The sequence below is a fragment of the Pectinophora gossypiella genome, chromosome Z (assembly GCF_024362695.1).
Source record: "Pectinophora gossypiella chromosome Z, ilPecGoss1.1, whole genome shotgun sequence".
Taxonomy (NCBI): domain Eukaryota; kingdom Metazoa; phylum Arthropoda; class Insecta; order Lepidoptera; family Gelechiidae; genus Pectinophora; species Pectinophora gossypiella.
Genome location: NC_065433.1, coordinates 174,205 through 190,786, shown reverse-complemented (window position 1 = coordinate 190,786; position 16,582 = coordinate 174,205). Strand labels below are relative to the sequence as shown.

Genomic DNA, 16,582 nt, shown 5'->3' with positions numbered 1-16,582 from the left:
TATTTTATATTTGAATCGGATAGCTTTCATTACTTGGCGGCCGGAACACAAGTTTGTTTGGTAAGTGATTGCGATGGCCGATGGCGGCACTCACCCGGCGCACGTAGGGCACCTGCGGGTGGTGCTTAACCGGCTTGAAGAGCAGGATGACGCGATCCCACAGCTGGATGCCGCCGAGCGCAGAGATACCCATGTAGAGGAATACGCCGAACAGCACGGCCATAGGCACGAGCCGCAGCCACCCGGCCGCAAGCACGGACACGCCCACCAGCACCGCCACCACCAGCCCCGTCAGCCGCTGCTCTGTAACACACAACCGCACCTCACCACCCGCGTCCGCTGCACCGATACCCGTCCTAGGCACCAGAGCGGGTACGCACCTTTCACCTCTATGATGAAGGGCTTCTCTCCGGGCGCATGCGTGGTGGACATGACAGTAAGCGCGGACACGTGACTCACGGAGCGCACGGTGGCCACGCACTGCCATGGCGCGCCGAACAGCCCGCACATCGCGTTCACTAACGCCATGATCACGATGTCCATGTGGAACCCGCTGCCTTTGCGCAGGCGCCGCTCCGGCTTGTCCACGATCAACCTGCACACACACTGTGTATTGCACCGGCTGATCTACTCGCTTACAGTAAACAATCCACAATTCGCACGGCAAGCTTAGAACATGTTGCAATTTACACGATAAGTGAAATAAGTAGGTACCTACTACAACGCGCAAGTTTGAAATATAATAAACTACATTTGTGACAAGTCTTACTCAGCGATGTGCGTCTCCATGAAGACGATGATGTAGACCATGAGTGCGGGCAGCACCATGGCGAGCGCGGCCCACGCGGGGATGGTGGCCACGCCGGCGCCGAGCGGCACGAACCAGCCGCGCGCTGCCGTGGGGCTGAGCCCGGCCGGCACGCGCAGCGTCTCCGCCCACACCGGCACGAAACACGACACGCCCACCATCAATACGATGGCGATCGGCACCCCGAAGTCTCCGAGTGCGCGCCGCGCCTGCACAACAACACACAATCAGCATCACTTCATCTGTTTTTTTTTTTCGAAAGTCCAATTTTGGCCAGCCAGTCCGCGCTAAATGAGCACTGAATGAGCTGTACCGTGTACTAGAACCAAACGCTCAAACTGTTTTTCTTTTTTTAACATTTGTGAAAATATTTATATAATGTATAAATAATATTATAGTTACGCTGCGGCCGAGGAATTTCCCGTTGCGGAAGATGCGCAGGTAGTAGGCAATGATGAAGGTGGACAGCGTCAGCATAGTGCAGAACAGCGCCGTGTTGGGCTGCGGCAGCAATATCTCCGCGCCTGCGCCGTCATCACACACAACACTCACTCAACATTACATTGATTTGACATTATAATATGCAGTGCGCCAACGCTGCGACACCACACCACCCCCTGCGCATTGCCGGCGGGCCGTGGTCAGCCGGCGTCTTCGTTATCTAGTTAAGTTACTTTTAATATTGTAAAACAAACTGTGTTGGTTGGTTGACATTACGTACCTAGCCTGTAAATACATTAGGTGATTCATATTTGCGATGTTCCAACCAAAGTGGACTAAGCTATGTCAGAGACATTGACTAATTGTTCTAATGGCTCTCATTATGTATTTTTATTTCATTCTTACATCTACACATTGCACATGCAAAGTTAAATAGCTAAGTATGAGAAACGGACCCGTAGTCATGGATGCGTTGACGAAAGCGGTGACGTTGTTAGCGGCGTCGGTGCCGTTGAAAGCCGGCGCAAGCGTCGTGACAGGCGCGGGCGCAGTGCCGTTGTCGGCGCAGTAGTCCACGCCCAGCGGGTGCGCGCGGTACACCGCGATCAGGTTCGTGATAGGCTCCGAGATGAAGATCAGCGAGATGAGGAACGCGAAGATGTCCTCCGTGAATCTGTCACATTATTATTAGGATATTATTGTTAGTAGGGCGGATACTGCTGTTTTCTTTGGGACAATGGAGTCTTCATATTGATAAGTTGTCCAAAAGGCTCAGCTCGTTTAATAACCGATGTAGAAACCGCGCGATTTGTTTACTTTCCCTACTTCCACAGCCTAATGTCAAACGATATCTTGCTGTGGGGTCAACTGCATTCACTATTTTAACTTTGGCTTCACATTATAATCTATGAAAGTTTAATGTATGTAAAAAAACATTATGGGATTGTTTGAAAAAAATATACGTTTTTACTATAAGATTCCCATTGACATTCAGAATTTACCTTTGAACAGTTTTCCAACTTCGTAAAAAAAGTTATTGTAAGATTAGTGATAATGTAGAAGATATGAAAGCATGGAATTAACTGTCTGGGACGTGATATTAGCTAGCCAAATTACTTACTAGGTTGTATAACAATATTTTATGTTTATTTTTAAAACAACGTCTAGGGCCATGTACCGAGGTTTTTCTTCCAGTTTCTTTTCTCCGGCTATACAGGTTTTGAGAAGCTGCAGTAGTTTTAGGCGGATAAGACGTTCGTTATGTAAAAAATGACGATATGACGACGACAGTGTAACTATATTACCTACAGAATAAAAATATTTTTGAATTTAAATTTTGACCTGGTGATCTTCTTGACGGCGGCGCTGCCTTCGACAGAGGCAACGGCGAGCGCGATGGCGACCATCCACAGGCCGGAGTACATGCGCGCCGCCAGGAAGTCGAAGCCGTACGCGCGGCAGAAGTCGAACAGCGACTGGTCGAGCAGCAGCAGCGGGCCCGTGGCGCCCGTGATCATCATGGGCTGCCCCGACGCCAGCGCGAACACCACGCCGCCTGCACACGTGAACACCTGCAAACAAACAAACATATCAACTGTAATCAGTTCACATCGTCCGTATGTGCTCATGGTTTACTTAGTGGTCAAAGCTCGGTTTATGACCTGGAGGTATTATTCCTTATTCTATGCTGGAGGTGCCTGTTTGTTAGAAATATTCGAAAGTAAAAACCGATTCCGTACTTCGAAACTCCGGGAATCCGCTGGTTCCCAGTCGCTTTTTGTTTAAATTGAAATCTTTTTCATATATAAACGATCCATGCACCTTTTTCTTAATGAAAAAATATTATTAATTAAAAATAGAAGAATAGATGAAAATATGGCCAATATTTACTTCTAATATTTTCGCAAACTTAGAAAAAATAAGTTGTTATTACGAGAAGTAGATACCTGTAAAGTGCTCGATATTACTACCTACTATCAACTACTACCGCGATCGTATAAAAATGCCCATACGTCGTTACATAAGTCATGTTAGCTTAAAACTGACCTTGACACTGTAAAGTGAGGTCGGTTATCGATTTCACAAGCCACACAAATGTACCACGGCATGGAGAATACAATAAAGTGTAACTCGCCAACGTCTCGGAGATGCCGATCTGTCCCTGCGTCTTCTCGGCGAGCAGCCCGCCGAACGTGATAGCGGATGACAGCGCAGCGAAGTACATGAAGATGGTGGCGGCGGCGCACTGTCCGTTGAGCGCATCGCGGAAGTCCGACACGTAGTGCGGGTAGCGCCGCTTCATGTCGCGGATCACGCCTGCGAAACACGGAAACTGCGTCATGCTATGTGGCGGGTACAGTTAGACCAGAGGAGGCGGCGGCGAACTCACCGCCGAAGAAGCGGCCGGTGCGCGCCAGCTGGTCGTCGGGTTCACGCGGCGGCTGGCCGCCCGCTTCCGCCGCCAGCAGCGCCTGCTTGTCATCGGGCAGCGGGCCGGCCGGCGCCGCCTGGGACGCGCGCCGCCGCTCCAGCGCATCGCGCTTGCGTCGCCGGATCATCTCGCTCTTGGCGCGCAGCTCGTCCAACGGCAGCAGCGCCTGGCGCTCCCAGTCACCCGGAGGCAGCACGATGGAATCGTCCAGGAACTCGTTGATGGCCGACAGAAGCTCGCGGCGGTCCTCCGCCTTGTACGCTATCTCGTGAAAGGCCGGGTTGGACATGAGTGTGGAGATGGAGCGGCCCACCTCGTGGTAATCGAGGTCGGCGCCGGCGGGCCCCAGCAGCACGAACATAAAACGCACCGGCACAGGCACCTCGGTGATGCTCGGCATGAGGATGCCGTGCGCCAGCCGCACGAATGCGATGGTGGGCTGCTCGAGGAAGCCGACGGCGCCCACCAGCACGGTGGTCGCCTCGGCGTCGCCGGGGATGCGCTTCATGATGGAGTCGTTGTGCGGGCGCCGTAGTTCGTCGGAGGAGCCCTGCGCTGCGGCGGCCGCCATCAGCTGCTGCACCTCGCGCGGCTCTAGGGTGGTGCCCGATGACTTCTTACGCGCCTCGCCAGCCGCCACCAGCGCCGCCGAGCTACGCCGCCGCCGTGCCTCCGACAGGTTCTGTACACACAGCGCTCTACAGTCAGCATCACACACGGGTAAACATGCTCAACCTCATCTCAAAACCGAATAAGTAATTACGTATATTTCAAACAATAGAAAATTAAAAATGACATGATGTAGGTAGGTAATGGATGTTAGGAAGCTGAACACAAGATCACAAGTCTTAAAGTTACCATAAGATACATTCAGTGGGTATACCTATTTATCCGCATTACAAATACAAGTTGCTCCCGGGGTGCTCGTCCTGTGGCGGTCCGCGAGACAGACATCTTGCGTTGTACAGCACAGATCCGACGAAAGTGGAAAGATAATGGGAGAAGAGACAACGGGAACAGTTGCTCTCACTAATTCGTAGGAAATACAAATAGGTACTTATCTATTTTAGTGAGGTAATTTTAAGGAACTAAGTGGACGGCTAATTTACAGAGACGCATAAAACTATAGCGAACCTTTGCTTCGGGTACAATTACGTAAAATCAGTTACCATGCGATGTTAAATGGACGACGGCTGTTATGAAAAATAATTACATATGAACGATTGATAAATCACCTACGCTATTGTGTACTAGAGTGAATGAGTAATATAATGACACCTGTCGCTGCCCGCGCGCAGGGCCAGGGGGCCGGTGGCGCCGCGTGAGCGACTCATTCTGTTTGCTATTAACATTTATGACAATAAAAATCTTGGAAAAATGTTAGGTAAGTATAAGTATGCTTTATTTAAGTAATTTTAATAATTACAACTGTAGTCGGTTAGTCCAGTTGTTTTTTTGCAGTGAATGCCATCCGAAGCAACAAAAATCCCCACATTGTTGCCTAAGCCGCGTCTCACTAGGCGACATATTTTGTCGAGCGACAGACACCGGGACACATTGGATGCCGCCGCGCTGTGTCGCGGGATTACATGGCGGCCGTGGTCTGGTGACGTGGTCTGATAAAGTCTGATGTGTCCGATCGCCCGATGTTTCTGGGGACACAATGTCGTCTATAAATTGGGGACGTGGCTTTAAGTAGAATAGCCTGGGATTTGTTCCAGTGGGTAGGGTGTACTGAGCGGCGACAGTTGTCTGCTGCACTGGAACATTACGAGACTCAGCTGGCTGCCAACCCTGCCACACTGGCGGATTATCTAATTCTCCGTATATTTTTTGATAATACCACTCGAACGATTGGACTATTTTAGCGAAAACAACTAACTAGTAATAAAAGAATGACGTGAGGTGAACTCTTACACGTGCAAACTCCGCCGGATGAGCGAACTCTAGTGGCGCTATGTGGGATGTTTATGCGGAATGTGGCGAATGGCATGTGTCGATCGTGAAGCACACAAGTGGCGCGCACGGGAGGAGTCCGGGCCAGCAGCTGCGCGCTGTGGCGGCGACAGAAGGCGCCGGTGGCCGCGACCGCGCCGCCCGCGCCCGCCGCGCACAGCGAGCACCGCGCGCCGCCCGCGCCTGCGCCGCCGCCGCCCTCCTCCAGCCACAGCGACTGCGCACATAGCCGCACTCTCTTACTCGCCTTACCTCCTCACCGACAATAATTACACCTGACGCCTCGCTACCACAATCCTCTACCGATAATATAACGTAGTATTATTCTATAATTTTATGTGGTTGGGGCTTTTATCAATTGTAATTGTGATAAAGAGTTCATACGTAAATATGGATGTAATTATTCCGAAATAAATATATTTGAATAATTAAAAAATACTTATCTCCCATAATTCTATACTCGTTTAATAAAGCCACCGAGGCAACTATTCAGAGGACCTAAATACCATCAGTTCTTCCGCATTACTGTCCTATTCTGTATCTATTCTCAATTACGCCAAAGATTTTCAGGAGAAATATTACGAGCATAAAAGCACGAGTATCTATAAGAGAGACAGCCAACATATAGGCAGAGACAGTGCACAATACACGGCTGCGATGGTGGCGTGTGTGGTGTGGTGTGGAGTGGAGTGGAGCGGATGAAGGCATACCTGGAGGCTGGTGTAGGAGGAGTGCTTGCGCGCGGCGCCCGAAATGGAGAAGCGGAAGGGGCGGTCGTCGTGCACGTGCTTGTGGCGCAGCAGCAGCGAGCGCATCACCACCGGCTTATCGTCCTCCTCGATTAGCTCCTCGGCCACCATGCTCTCGACCACGCGGTACGCCACGCCCGGCAAGTCCTTCTCGTCGAGGTCGAGCAGCACCACGCCCGTCTCCAGGCAGCGCCGCAGGTTCAGCAGCGAGTGAAACGAGAGTGAGGCCACGTGCGGCCGGCCCCAGCGCGCCGAGCCCTCCTCCACGTCCTCCTCGTACTTGATCCAGCGCGCCGTCTCCTGCCACTCCTGCTCGCCGTCCGCGCCCGCCAGCAGCTCGTCCAGCTGCACGAACACCTGCAACACCAGACGCACATTATACGCCTTAACACATGCCAACAGACACGTGTACCTAGGTAATGTAAAACAAGCGGATTAGCTAACCGAGTGGGGGCTGTGGTCGTACATCTTCTTGTAGGTAGAGTCAGGGAGGATGTTCTGCATCTTGTCTCCTCCATCCTTACGGCCCACGTGCACCGTTGAACCCTGTGAATCGCAGACGTTGATAGAACCAAGCGTGTGTATTAAAATTGTGACTTAGAGGATTCCATTTAAAAGGGTTCAATGAGGATACGTACCCTGTGTTGCGGGCGGTGGCGGGCGTGTGCGCGGGCGTCTTCGCTGCGGTGCGCGCGCGCCGCGTCGGCTAGCGCCTCGTCGGCGGGCGGCGCGGGCGGCGCGGGGGCCGCCGTCGGCTCCTGCAGCGAGTACTTGCGCGACTTGTGCGGGTGTAGGTGCCGCCTGCAACAACCGCCGGTCACCTCACCACGACAGAAACACTTGCAATAACATTGTTTTGTTGATTTCCTCCTCAAGTATTCATTGCATATTGATTCAGATTTAAGCAGACAGGTACATTGTAGGGCACATTCCTTTCGTACATATTCATTTCTGCACCAGTACCTTAGTACACCCGCCATTTTTACTGACTAGGGATGTTTACCTAGGTAAGTACTTACTTCTAGCGATAGTGTTGATAACCTGTCACCATTATGACGTAATGTTACATCCATCTTCCACCAATTTTATTTGATCCTACTGGAAGATAAAGGCCTTCCCTTGATTTTTCCACACTTTTCATAGGCCCTGCTCTCCCCATTACGGCTTACGGGCGTGAGTTTATGTGTACCTATTACGGAAGACAGTATAAATACGGATTGTTGGAGCTGTTACTGGAAGCCCCAGATGGACAGAATGTGGTGCATTTTGTGGACACTGATTGCCCTACGCTATTGATCACCTACAACCCATTCAAACATGTTTTCTAATAGAAAGTCGTAGGTAACTAAATTATAATAAAAACTTGCTTACAAAGAGATAACTTTAACCCAAAGATTACTAAAAGTAGTTACCTAGTTATATTTTAACATTGTACGGTCACGTGTGTTTGTCGATGTTGTAAACCTCCACACCACACACTTGTCGCGTCTAGATGGGCATTGGACCGATTCTCTCGATCAATATTTTTTTTTATGGATATCACACCAACGAGTTGCTCTAGACCCGATTGTTTGGTTAAGTTTGTACATTTTGTATTACGTTAACCGCAAACACGTAGGTACGTATGCAGTGTTCGGGAATGCCACCATGTGATATTTTGTTTGCAAATCCACCGTTCAGTGAACGAATCTGACTTTGAAAGATGTTGTAGGTTGGGACGCTGCCAATCTAGTCAATTTCAAAGCCAAGAAAACGTAAACGTGTGTATTCTGTAGAAAACACATTCCCATGCCCTCATGGCGAAGTATTAAAACAATATTTCTTCAAGACCATCGTAAGTTGTTTGAGAACTGCTCTAAAACTTTCATGTCATTCATTGGAAACATAAGGTCGTGAGGTACATGCGCTAGGCGCTGTTAAACCGAGAACAGCTCCGGTCGAGTATGACAGGTATACCTCGAATGGAGGTCCAAGATCATACAGAGACGTTCGCACTGCGGACGCCGGTGGTGCTGATGCCTTGTGGTACTCTATCCAATGATTAAATATAAAACTGGAGCTGTCGTGAAAGTTGTCAGACCGTAGACTACCAAGTAAAGGGCTACTGCCTGAAGCTTGCGACGCGGCGCACCTGATGCTTGAAAGCATCCTGGCTCATGCTTATAACGTATCCCTGTCACGCAACTTTGTTTCTTTAGAGAGAGGTATATTTTTAGAGGTGATGGATATAAACTTCTTTGCTTTTGTATTTTTGTCCGTTAAGTTGGGTATAGCATCGAGCTCGGAGCGACGACAAGAACACCAATGGTAGGTAGGTACGTCATTGTTAATATGGTCACAATTATTTTGATGCGCGCAATATGGTACTACTTACTTATATTTTTATAATTGCGTAGAAGTTTTTGTAACAGTATGCGGAAGTGTGCGATGGACTCGCAAATGAAGCTTGGGAGGATGATTATAAACTGTTGAGTAAAAACTGTTGGGTAAAAACTTTGCCTATCGTCATACAATACCCATTTTGATAGTTTTAATCTCATGCATACGTATATATATGTAATGTCATTGACGCTCGTCTGTGTTATTGTGTACCGTACGGTATATCTTTCGATTAATGAGCTTTAATCGGTTTTGGATGAAAATTGTGTCTGTTTCAGAAATATACAAATTGTGAGTCATGGCGGCGATACAACACCACGTGACGTGTGTTGCTATTGTGCAATGCCACACTCATCTATACTACGACGTAACTCAAAACTTTCCATAGTGAATGACTAGATATTTTAAAATTCGCCTTTCGTGTTGTAGAAAGATATGCGAGAAAATGAAACGAGTGGAGGCGCTAACGGTGCATAGGTATACATGATGACGGATGGTTGGTGGGAGGGCCGAGTGAGGGTCCGGCGCGGCGGAGGGCGCGGGCGGACCGGCACTCACCGCTGGTGCGGCACGTCGGAGGCGCGCGAGTACGTGATGGGCATCCCGGAGCGGCGCGGCGGGCGCGCGGTCGTGCTGCGGCCTCTCGCGCCCGAGTGCCGCGCCCGCCCAGACAATGCCAATGTCACGCGACAAGACTATTTCTGTCGGCGGCGTGCCAGCCGCCAGGTGACACTTCCGCGCCCGCGTCACCCGTGCGCCGCCCAGCCTCACCCGCCACGCACACGTCGGCTGCGACCTCGGCGAACGTCACATCGACCCGCGTCAGTTACATAAGTACTTACTGGAAAGTACTTCCCCACATACATGATCACAACATCGTTCGCTTTTTATTCAGAACCACCATCATTTATTATATTAAGTATCTGTCATCACATCCATCTTAAGACTCCGTATCGATAGTGGTCGCGTCTTCTGTTGATTACTTGCCGCGTTGCCCAATGATACGGGGCGCGGCGGCGGGTACAGGTTACAGGCAAACGTTTAGGTAGGTACCTATGTCAATTATAGTCTTCAGTGACAATAATCACAAAACGATTAAAAACTGTGTCAGTGAAATATCGATTGGGACGTTGTAGGCACTTTATTTACATTTTACAATTTGCATCAAAATATTATTCTAAGTACATTCAAGAGAATTTATATAGATTTATGTGCAGGTACACGGGTCATTACTAGCTGCCTTCATGTTAGTTGGTAAACTGTTTTAATAATGCAATGATTTCTTTAGTTGTTAGTTGGGTACTCGATAAATAGAGAAAGCAATATACTACTGCGAGTAATAAATAATACTTAAGTGGTCAAACCGATCAGAAGCAACAAACTGGTTCCAATTATTCGTTCACGTCACCTTCTGCCGTGTATATTTGAAGGTAGGTAGAGTATATTAAGTAACAGGCAAATATATTTTACTTTCAATAAGTCTCCACCAACCCACACTGGAGCGGCGTGGTGGAGTATGCTCCATGATCCCTGCGGTTGGACCCAGCAGTTGGACGTAGTAGCGTAACACAGCATCACGCCTGTACTCCCCCCCGAAGGGGTTGGTGGGGGTGTATTAGTATACATACATCCACTCTTCGCCGATTTGTTTAACTCCCAGCCTATTGCGATTAACCGGGCACAAATGCTGGAAACCTCGTGATTTCAAATAGCCAACCATGAATTCAAATTCAGACGTTATATATTTTTAGGTTAATTATGTTACTTATTTATATCATCATCGTCAGCCCATTAACGTCCCCACTGCTGGGGCACGGGCCTTCCCTATGGATGGATAGGGAGATCGGGCCTTAAACCATCAAGCGGGCCCAGTGCGGATTAATGGCTAAGAAGTAGGAATATATCGATATTATATCACTGGTGCCCACATACATCTACTATCATACATCTACTGCGATACATCTCGCTAGTCACATGAACATATCACTCTTTACATATTTCTATTAAAACATGTTTAAGTATACATATTTAGGAATAAAGCAATATTTACTGTGCAGCCGGTTGGTTGCGTCCAATCGTAGGACAACTGTGTAACACTTATGTGTATCGCGCGCGACTTGGGTACGTACAAACAATAATATTAGAGTATGATTCTGGGATTACTGCAGGTTACAGCAATAAAGGCTTATTTTATTTTATTTATTTTATGATTCTGGGATGAGTGACGAGTACATACATACAGGGCGTTAGTGACGACGTAACGAAAACTTTGAGGGATGGTTTAGACCATGATTCTCAGTTAATATCAAGTGGAGTTTTCCGTCGCAAAAGTATGGAACTGAAAATGAAATTTCCGACAGGAAAATCCACTTGATATCAACTCAGGTCTTCAGTGACAATAATCACAAAACGATTAAAAACTGTATCAGTGTACCTATATATCAGGGTCTGAATCATCCCCCTCAGTATTTGTTACGATGTCAATAACACCCTGTATATAGTGATGTCGCGAAGGCAGCGCTGATACTTACGCGTGTCGCTGGTCGCGGCGCTCGGCGTCTGCGTCGTCGAGCGCGTCCGCGCCGCCGCCCTCGACCGCCGCCTGCTCAGCGCCGCGTGTGCCGAACTGCACGTGCCTCTCCTCTGCCGCCTGCAACACAAGCACAGCAGCGGTCACGTCATGCCGGCCTACACACCCGGGACCGGCCAAGTGTGGCGATCATACCTGGGGGGCGGCAGCGGCGTCTACTGACGGATGACGGTCCTCTCCCGTCGACGCCGGCGCCGCATCTGTAGGACAAATGACACACCATTAACAGGAATTATTGACAGTATCGCAGTATTGAACGGCGATTCTTTACTAAACTATCGTCATGATATCGTCGATGGCCACATCTTAAAATGGCTGCGGTATTTGAGGAAAAGTTCCCTGTTTATGGTTTGATATCGGCCTAGACGGCAGTCGGGAGCAACCTCATTTCTTGACGGTAATATTTGGCGGTCTTCTTCTTTCGTTTAAGCTGTGAGATCACTGACAGACCTTATCACCCTTGGGGTTAGGCTTGTGAACCGCCAAAAGCCCCTGACATGCCTCATGCTGTTGTTGTTGTAAGTGAATATTAGCAGGGACCGATTGCTTAACGAACCCATCATCGTCATTCGGACAATCACGGTGATTTTAGCCTATCACTAAGAATGGAACCCAGGTCCTCCGGATTGTAAGCCTTATGCCGCTATAAAAATGCATTCGAACCTTCGACAAAACCTAGTGATAGTGGGTCGCCCTTGTTTGACTTCATTGTACCTATAAGTATGAAATCGAAGTCGAAGTCAGTTTTTGGGAAATGATTTTCAGATTTTTCAGTGTAGAGAAGTAGGCAGCAAAGTGTGTAGGTACCTGTGTAGGGCGGCGGCGCGGCGCTGTCTCGCAGTGGCTGCGCGTGCGGCGGCAGCGGAGCAGCAGCACCGCCCGCGCCTCCCTCGCCCCACACCACGCGCTCCATCTCCTCGTCCAGCCTCAGCTCGTCCGCGCCCGCCTCCGCCTACAACCGGCGCACACGCACGTCACAACTCACGTCTCTGGACACACCTGCAGTCTAGTTTCAAGTCAACGATGTACCGACCTACTTTAACCAAACTCTCCGAGACGTACCTAAATTCCAAACCATAAATGAACAATCACTACCTACGATTTTCATGAAAATTCAAAGGTTCACTTTGCGTTTGGAGAAATTCAAATTCAAAAATATCTTTATTCAGTAGGTAACATAGTTATACCTTGAATCGTCAATTTTTATACATTATATAACGAACGTCTCATCCGCCTAAAACTACTGCAGCTTCTCACAACCTGTATAGCCGGGGAAAAGAGACTTAGACGTTATTTAAAAAAAAAAACAAATTATTTTTATACAATTGAGTAATTTAGCTGCCTAATATCAGTTCTCAAACAGTTAATCCCATGCATTCATATCTTCTAAATAATCTCTAACTTTATAATAAGTAACCTTTTTTTGTAAAGTTTTTGATTAACTACTGTCTTAAAACAGTTGAAAGGCATATTCTGAATGTCAATGGGAATCTTATTGTAAAAACGTATACATTGCCCCTTAAAAGATTTAGTGATCTTATGTAATCGACTGACTTGTAAAGCAAGTTTATTTCTATTCCGGGTATTAACAATGTGCCGATCGCAATTTTTTCCAAATATACCTAATGTTTTTTTTTACATATACTTACTTATATTAAGTTTTCAAGGATATATTGTGATGCCAAAGTTAAAATACTAATTTCTTTAAATTTATTTCTAATTGACATCTTGGGTCCCAATTTGTAAATCGCCCGAATGGCTCGCTATGGTTTTGAGGTGGATGCAAGTAGTCGAGAAAGTAGCATTGTTGTGGTTCGTGACCAAAGGCTCAAGTAGATCAACATAACTCGACGTAAGATCCACCTCCGCCGTCTTGTCCCATCCAATAATTTTATTGGACGTCAAAAATTTTTATAATAAACAATTTCTATTCTATTCAATAGGGTTGCCTAGGGTTCTTGTGATTCACTGTGGATGTTCTTAATTCAGTAACGTTGCATACGGCTCGTATGCACTGGCGATATCCTGTAGGTAAAGTGGAAAGTAGGCAGGTGCCTACACATAAGGAGGAATAACGCCACTCACTACTAGACGTCTCTCCACTTCACCACTCTTTATTCCATTCCATTGATTCAATCATCATTTCCATTCTCCACTCTACTACTTATTTGATAAGCTTCTAAGAAAATAAAGTAGGCAGATATTTGGTCGGTCTAATTGGTAATAATACCTACCTACTAACTTTTACCTAGGTACTTATATCGTACATTTTCATATCAATTCATCCATGAAAATTCAAGCCGCAGCATGCGGAATACCACAGCAGAGCGTTTAGGTACCTATGTACCTATATAAGTATATATATATCCGAATTTCGCATTTTGTTAGTTGGAATGTATACCTACTTAGTGCAGGTTTCGTCAACGAGCTTGCTCGTATATTGCACCTACTTCTTATTTGCCAGGGGCAGATTTGATTTTGAAGTTATTTCCTTTGTAGGGCTAGTCATTGAAAAATGGTTGCTTTTTCACCTACTCCAACAAAAAATGGATTTAAACTACTTTTCTGGTTCTGTACAGAGACAGCTTCCGATTACTACCTCTAACCCGTTATTGCATTTGTCTGTTTGTCTGTCAGAGGGACTCAAAGTTCAGCCTTTAAAAGGCTGTATCTTTTGAAGCAAATTTGATACCTGGTTGTGCATTATTATACTGGACTGGATATTATTTCAAGTAATTAAAAAACCAGAAAGTGAAAATAAGAAGTTGATGAAGTCTCATGTTTCTTGGAAAAAGTTGTTCAGTTTCATGGCCAGAACCACGTCTTTCAGTATTATCGATCATTTTTTTACACCCTGTAGATATAGATTTAAGTTGATTGGATGAAAGGCAAATTGCAGTTTACGATTTATGACGTATTAAAAAAAACTACGTACTTAATAAATCTCGTTCACACCAATTTTCCGTGGAAGTTTGCATGGTAATGTATATCATATATTTTTTTAGTTTTATTATTCTCTTATTTTAGAAGTTACAGGGACATACACACACACATTTTACCACTTTGGAAGAATCTCTCGCGCAAACTATTCAGTTTAGAAAAAAAATATATTAGAGACCTCAATCTCATTTTTGAAGACCTCTCCATGGGTAGGTCTCCGTCGACTTCAGACAATGTTATGATGAAAACAATTTTTTGAGTTTCAGTTCTAAGTATGGCCAACCCTCAAAATATATTTTTTTCTATTTTTGTGTGAAAATGTTAATGTGGTTCATAGAATACATCTACTTACCAAGTTTCAATAGTATAGCTCTTTTAGTTTCGGAAAAAAAGAATACGGACGGCCAGACAGACATGACGAATCCATACGGGTTTTGTCATTTGGCTGCGGAACCCTAAAAACTACCCTCACAAAAGAAAAATCTGGCAAATAAGAAGTTAGGAAGCTCCGGCTTTATTGACTCCACTGTAGGCACAGGCGTACCGCACTTTATCAAAATATCCGTGCTGTAATGTATCATTAGGTCAGTAAGTAGTGAATTTTTACTACTTACAGTTAGTGTAAAATCTCACCATGGAGTTCTTACATCCACAAATTAAGTTACAAGACTAGTCCCTAAATATTTCTGTGAATAAAGTGTGATAAAATTTATCATATTTCATTTTTTGAAAGTATTTATTTTTGTTAACAAATTAACACTCATTTACATTATACATATTACATAATATTCAGTATCTTATATTTTTATTATTTGACTGCTAAGCTCTCGGCGCCATTGCTTCTTTTTTTATATGCGCGCGCACTGCTAATTTAACCATATAATATATCAAATGGAAAAATAAATTCTGGCGCCTATTATAGTGCAGTGTTAAAAACGTCGTATGAAACGCATGAGTACTGATTGGTGATTACACTCTCGATTCCACTGCGGCCTCGGGTACGGTTCGAGCTGAAATCCAGTCTCGACTGCAATAACCAACAACTTGTATCATACATAATGTACTATTACAGAGGAACCTTAATAGATAGGGTTGGGGCCGAACGTGTGTGCTGGACGCGCAGGTACGAGAATAAAGATAGGCCAAGGGGCGCGTGCGCAGCGCGGCCCCTTGCACTGACGACGCTGAAGGCCGGATACTTTTGTTTTGAAACAATGTTTTCTGTACGTTTCAACTTTTCAAGATATTTTCTTGCCTTTTTTATTGCTGCATGATGTGCGGCCAAGCATTTCACTGACGATGATGGCACAAAAGGGTTTGCAGTCACCTTGCCCTTGATAGTTGCCTCGTTTTTTGAATATTAATAACACTAAAACTTACGTAATCATTAAATAGCTATCACGTCAAATGAAAAAAAAACTCACAGAAGTTTAAAGAATTCCGACCCGAAACCCTCCGGGCCTTTTTTGACGTGAGTTATTAGGTAAGTATATTGGTTTGTGGTCACACGGCATTGTTACTTGATATTACAAATTACTTAAAAATTATAACTGACTTTGACGCACGATATTTACAAGAAAATGTTCTGTTTTAACACAATGTTGACAACAATAATCAATCAATTAACAACTCTTTATAGCATACAAATACACAACACAACATAAAGGACACTTACTGACGACAATTAAGAAACAATAATATAAGTAAATAGAATGAGTTTAAGAACGCTTACATAATAGGTACTTTTTTAATTTAGGTAAGTAAGTACCTACGACTTAGTCCGAAAAGGTGTAAGTACTTACCTATTTTTTTTTCTAGAATAACTTTTTTGTGATATAAATATACCCAGATTCGTTAAATATTTGATAAAAGGACATATCTAATGGAATTTAAGGCCTTCACGCGCGTGCCCAAATTATTTCCAGGCTGCTTCAGAGTTGACACTACGACGCCGTAAGAATACTTACACTTTATAACCCGCTTACAAGGTGATTAACATTGAAAAACGATACCTATTTAGGCTAGTGCCCTGGTTATAAAAACTTACAAAGCTTGTATTACAAGCAATTTTCTTGTAAAATATTGACATTATTACAAGAATGTGCTTATCACAACTACACATGTGAATTACATGTTACAAGTGTCATTATTATATCACAAGTATATTTTACACTTGTATTTGTTATTTTGTTCATAAAAACATTATTTGTAAGCTGAGTGCCCAGAGGTTCACCATTCCGTCTCACAAGTTATTAACAAGTGACACTGCGAACATTAAAGATATTATT

General features: G+C 45.6%; 1 protein-coding gene across 2 annotated transcripts in view; it reads right to left on the bottom strand.

The window, feature by feature from the left end:
- Nucleotides 1-16,582, bottom strand: part of LOC126379938 (anion exchange protein 2) — a 34,389-nt gene that overhangs the window by 1,440 nt on the left and 16,367 nt on the right. The window contains exons 2-15 of one of the 2 annotated variants that reach the window (XM_050028952.1): nucleotides 12,162-12,306; nucleotides 11,490-11,554; nucleotides 11,296-11,414; nucleotides 7,024-7,186; nucleotides 6,830-6,931; nucleotides 6,347-6,742; nucleotides 3,639-4,362; nucleotides 3,384-3,565; nucleotides 2,591-2,820; nucleotides 1,705-1,922; nucleotides 1,211-1,332; nucleotides 770-1,017; nucleotides 381-595; nucleotides 95-303 (exon numbers count right to left, since the gene is read on the bottom strand). In XM_050028952.1, the coding sequence (XP_049884909.1) occupies nucleotides 95-303; nucleotides 381-595; nucleotides 770-1,017; nucleotides 1,211-1,332; nucleotides 1,705-1,922; nucleotides 2,591-2,820; nucleotides 3,384-3,565; nucleotides 3,639-4,362; nucleotides 6,347-6,742; nucleotides 6,830-6,931; nucleotides 7,024-7,186; nucleotides 11,296-11,414; nucleotides 11,490-11,554; nucleotides 12,162-12,306 (3,138 nt within the window). Of the gene's footprint in view, nucleotides 1-94; nucleotides 304-380; nucleotides 596-769; nucleotides 1,018-1,210; nucleotides 1,333-1,704; nucleotides 1,923-2,590; nucleotides 2,821-3,383; nucleotides 3,566-3,638; nucleotides 4,363-6,346; nucleotides 6,743-6,829; nucleotides 6,932-7,023; nucleotides 7,187-9,322; nucleotides 9,405-11,295; nucleotides 11,415-11,489; nucleotides 11,555-12,161; nucleotides 12,307-16,582 lie in introns of those variants that run through there. The other variant, XM_050028953.1, reaches the window with a different exon arrangement.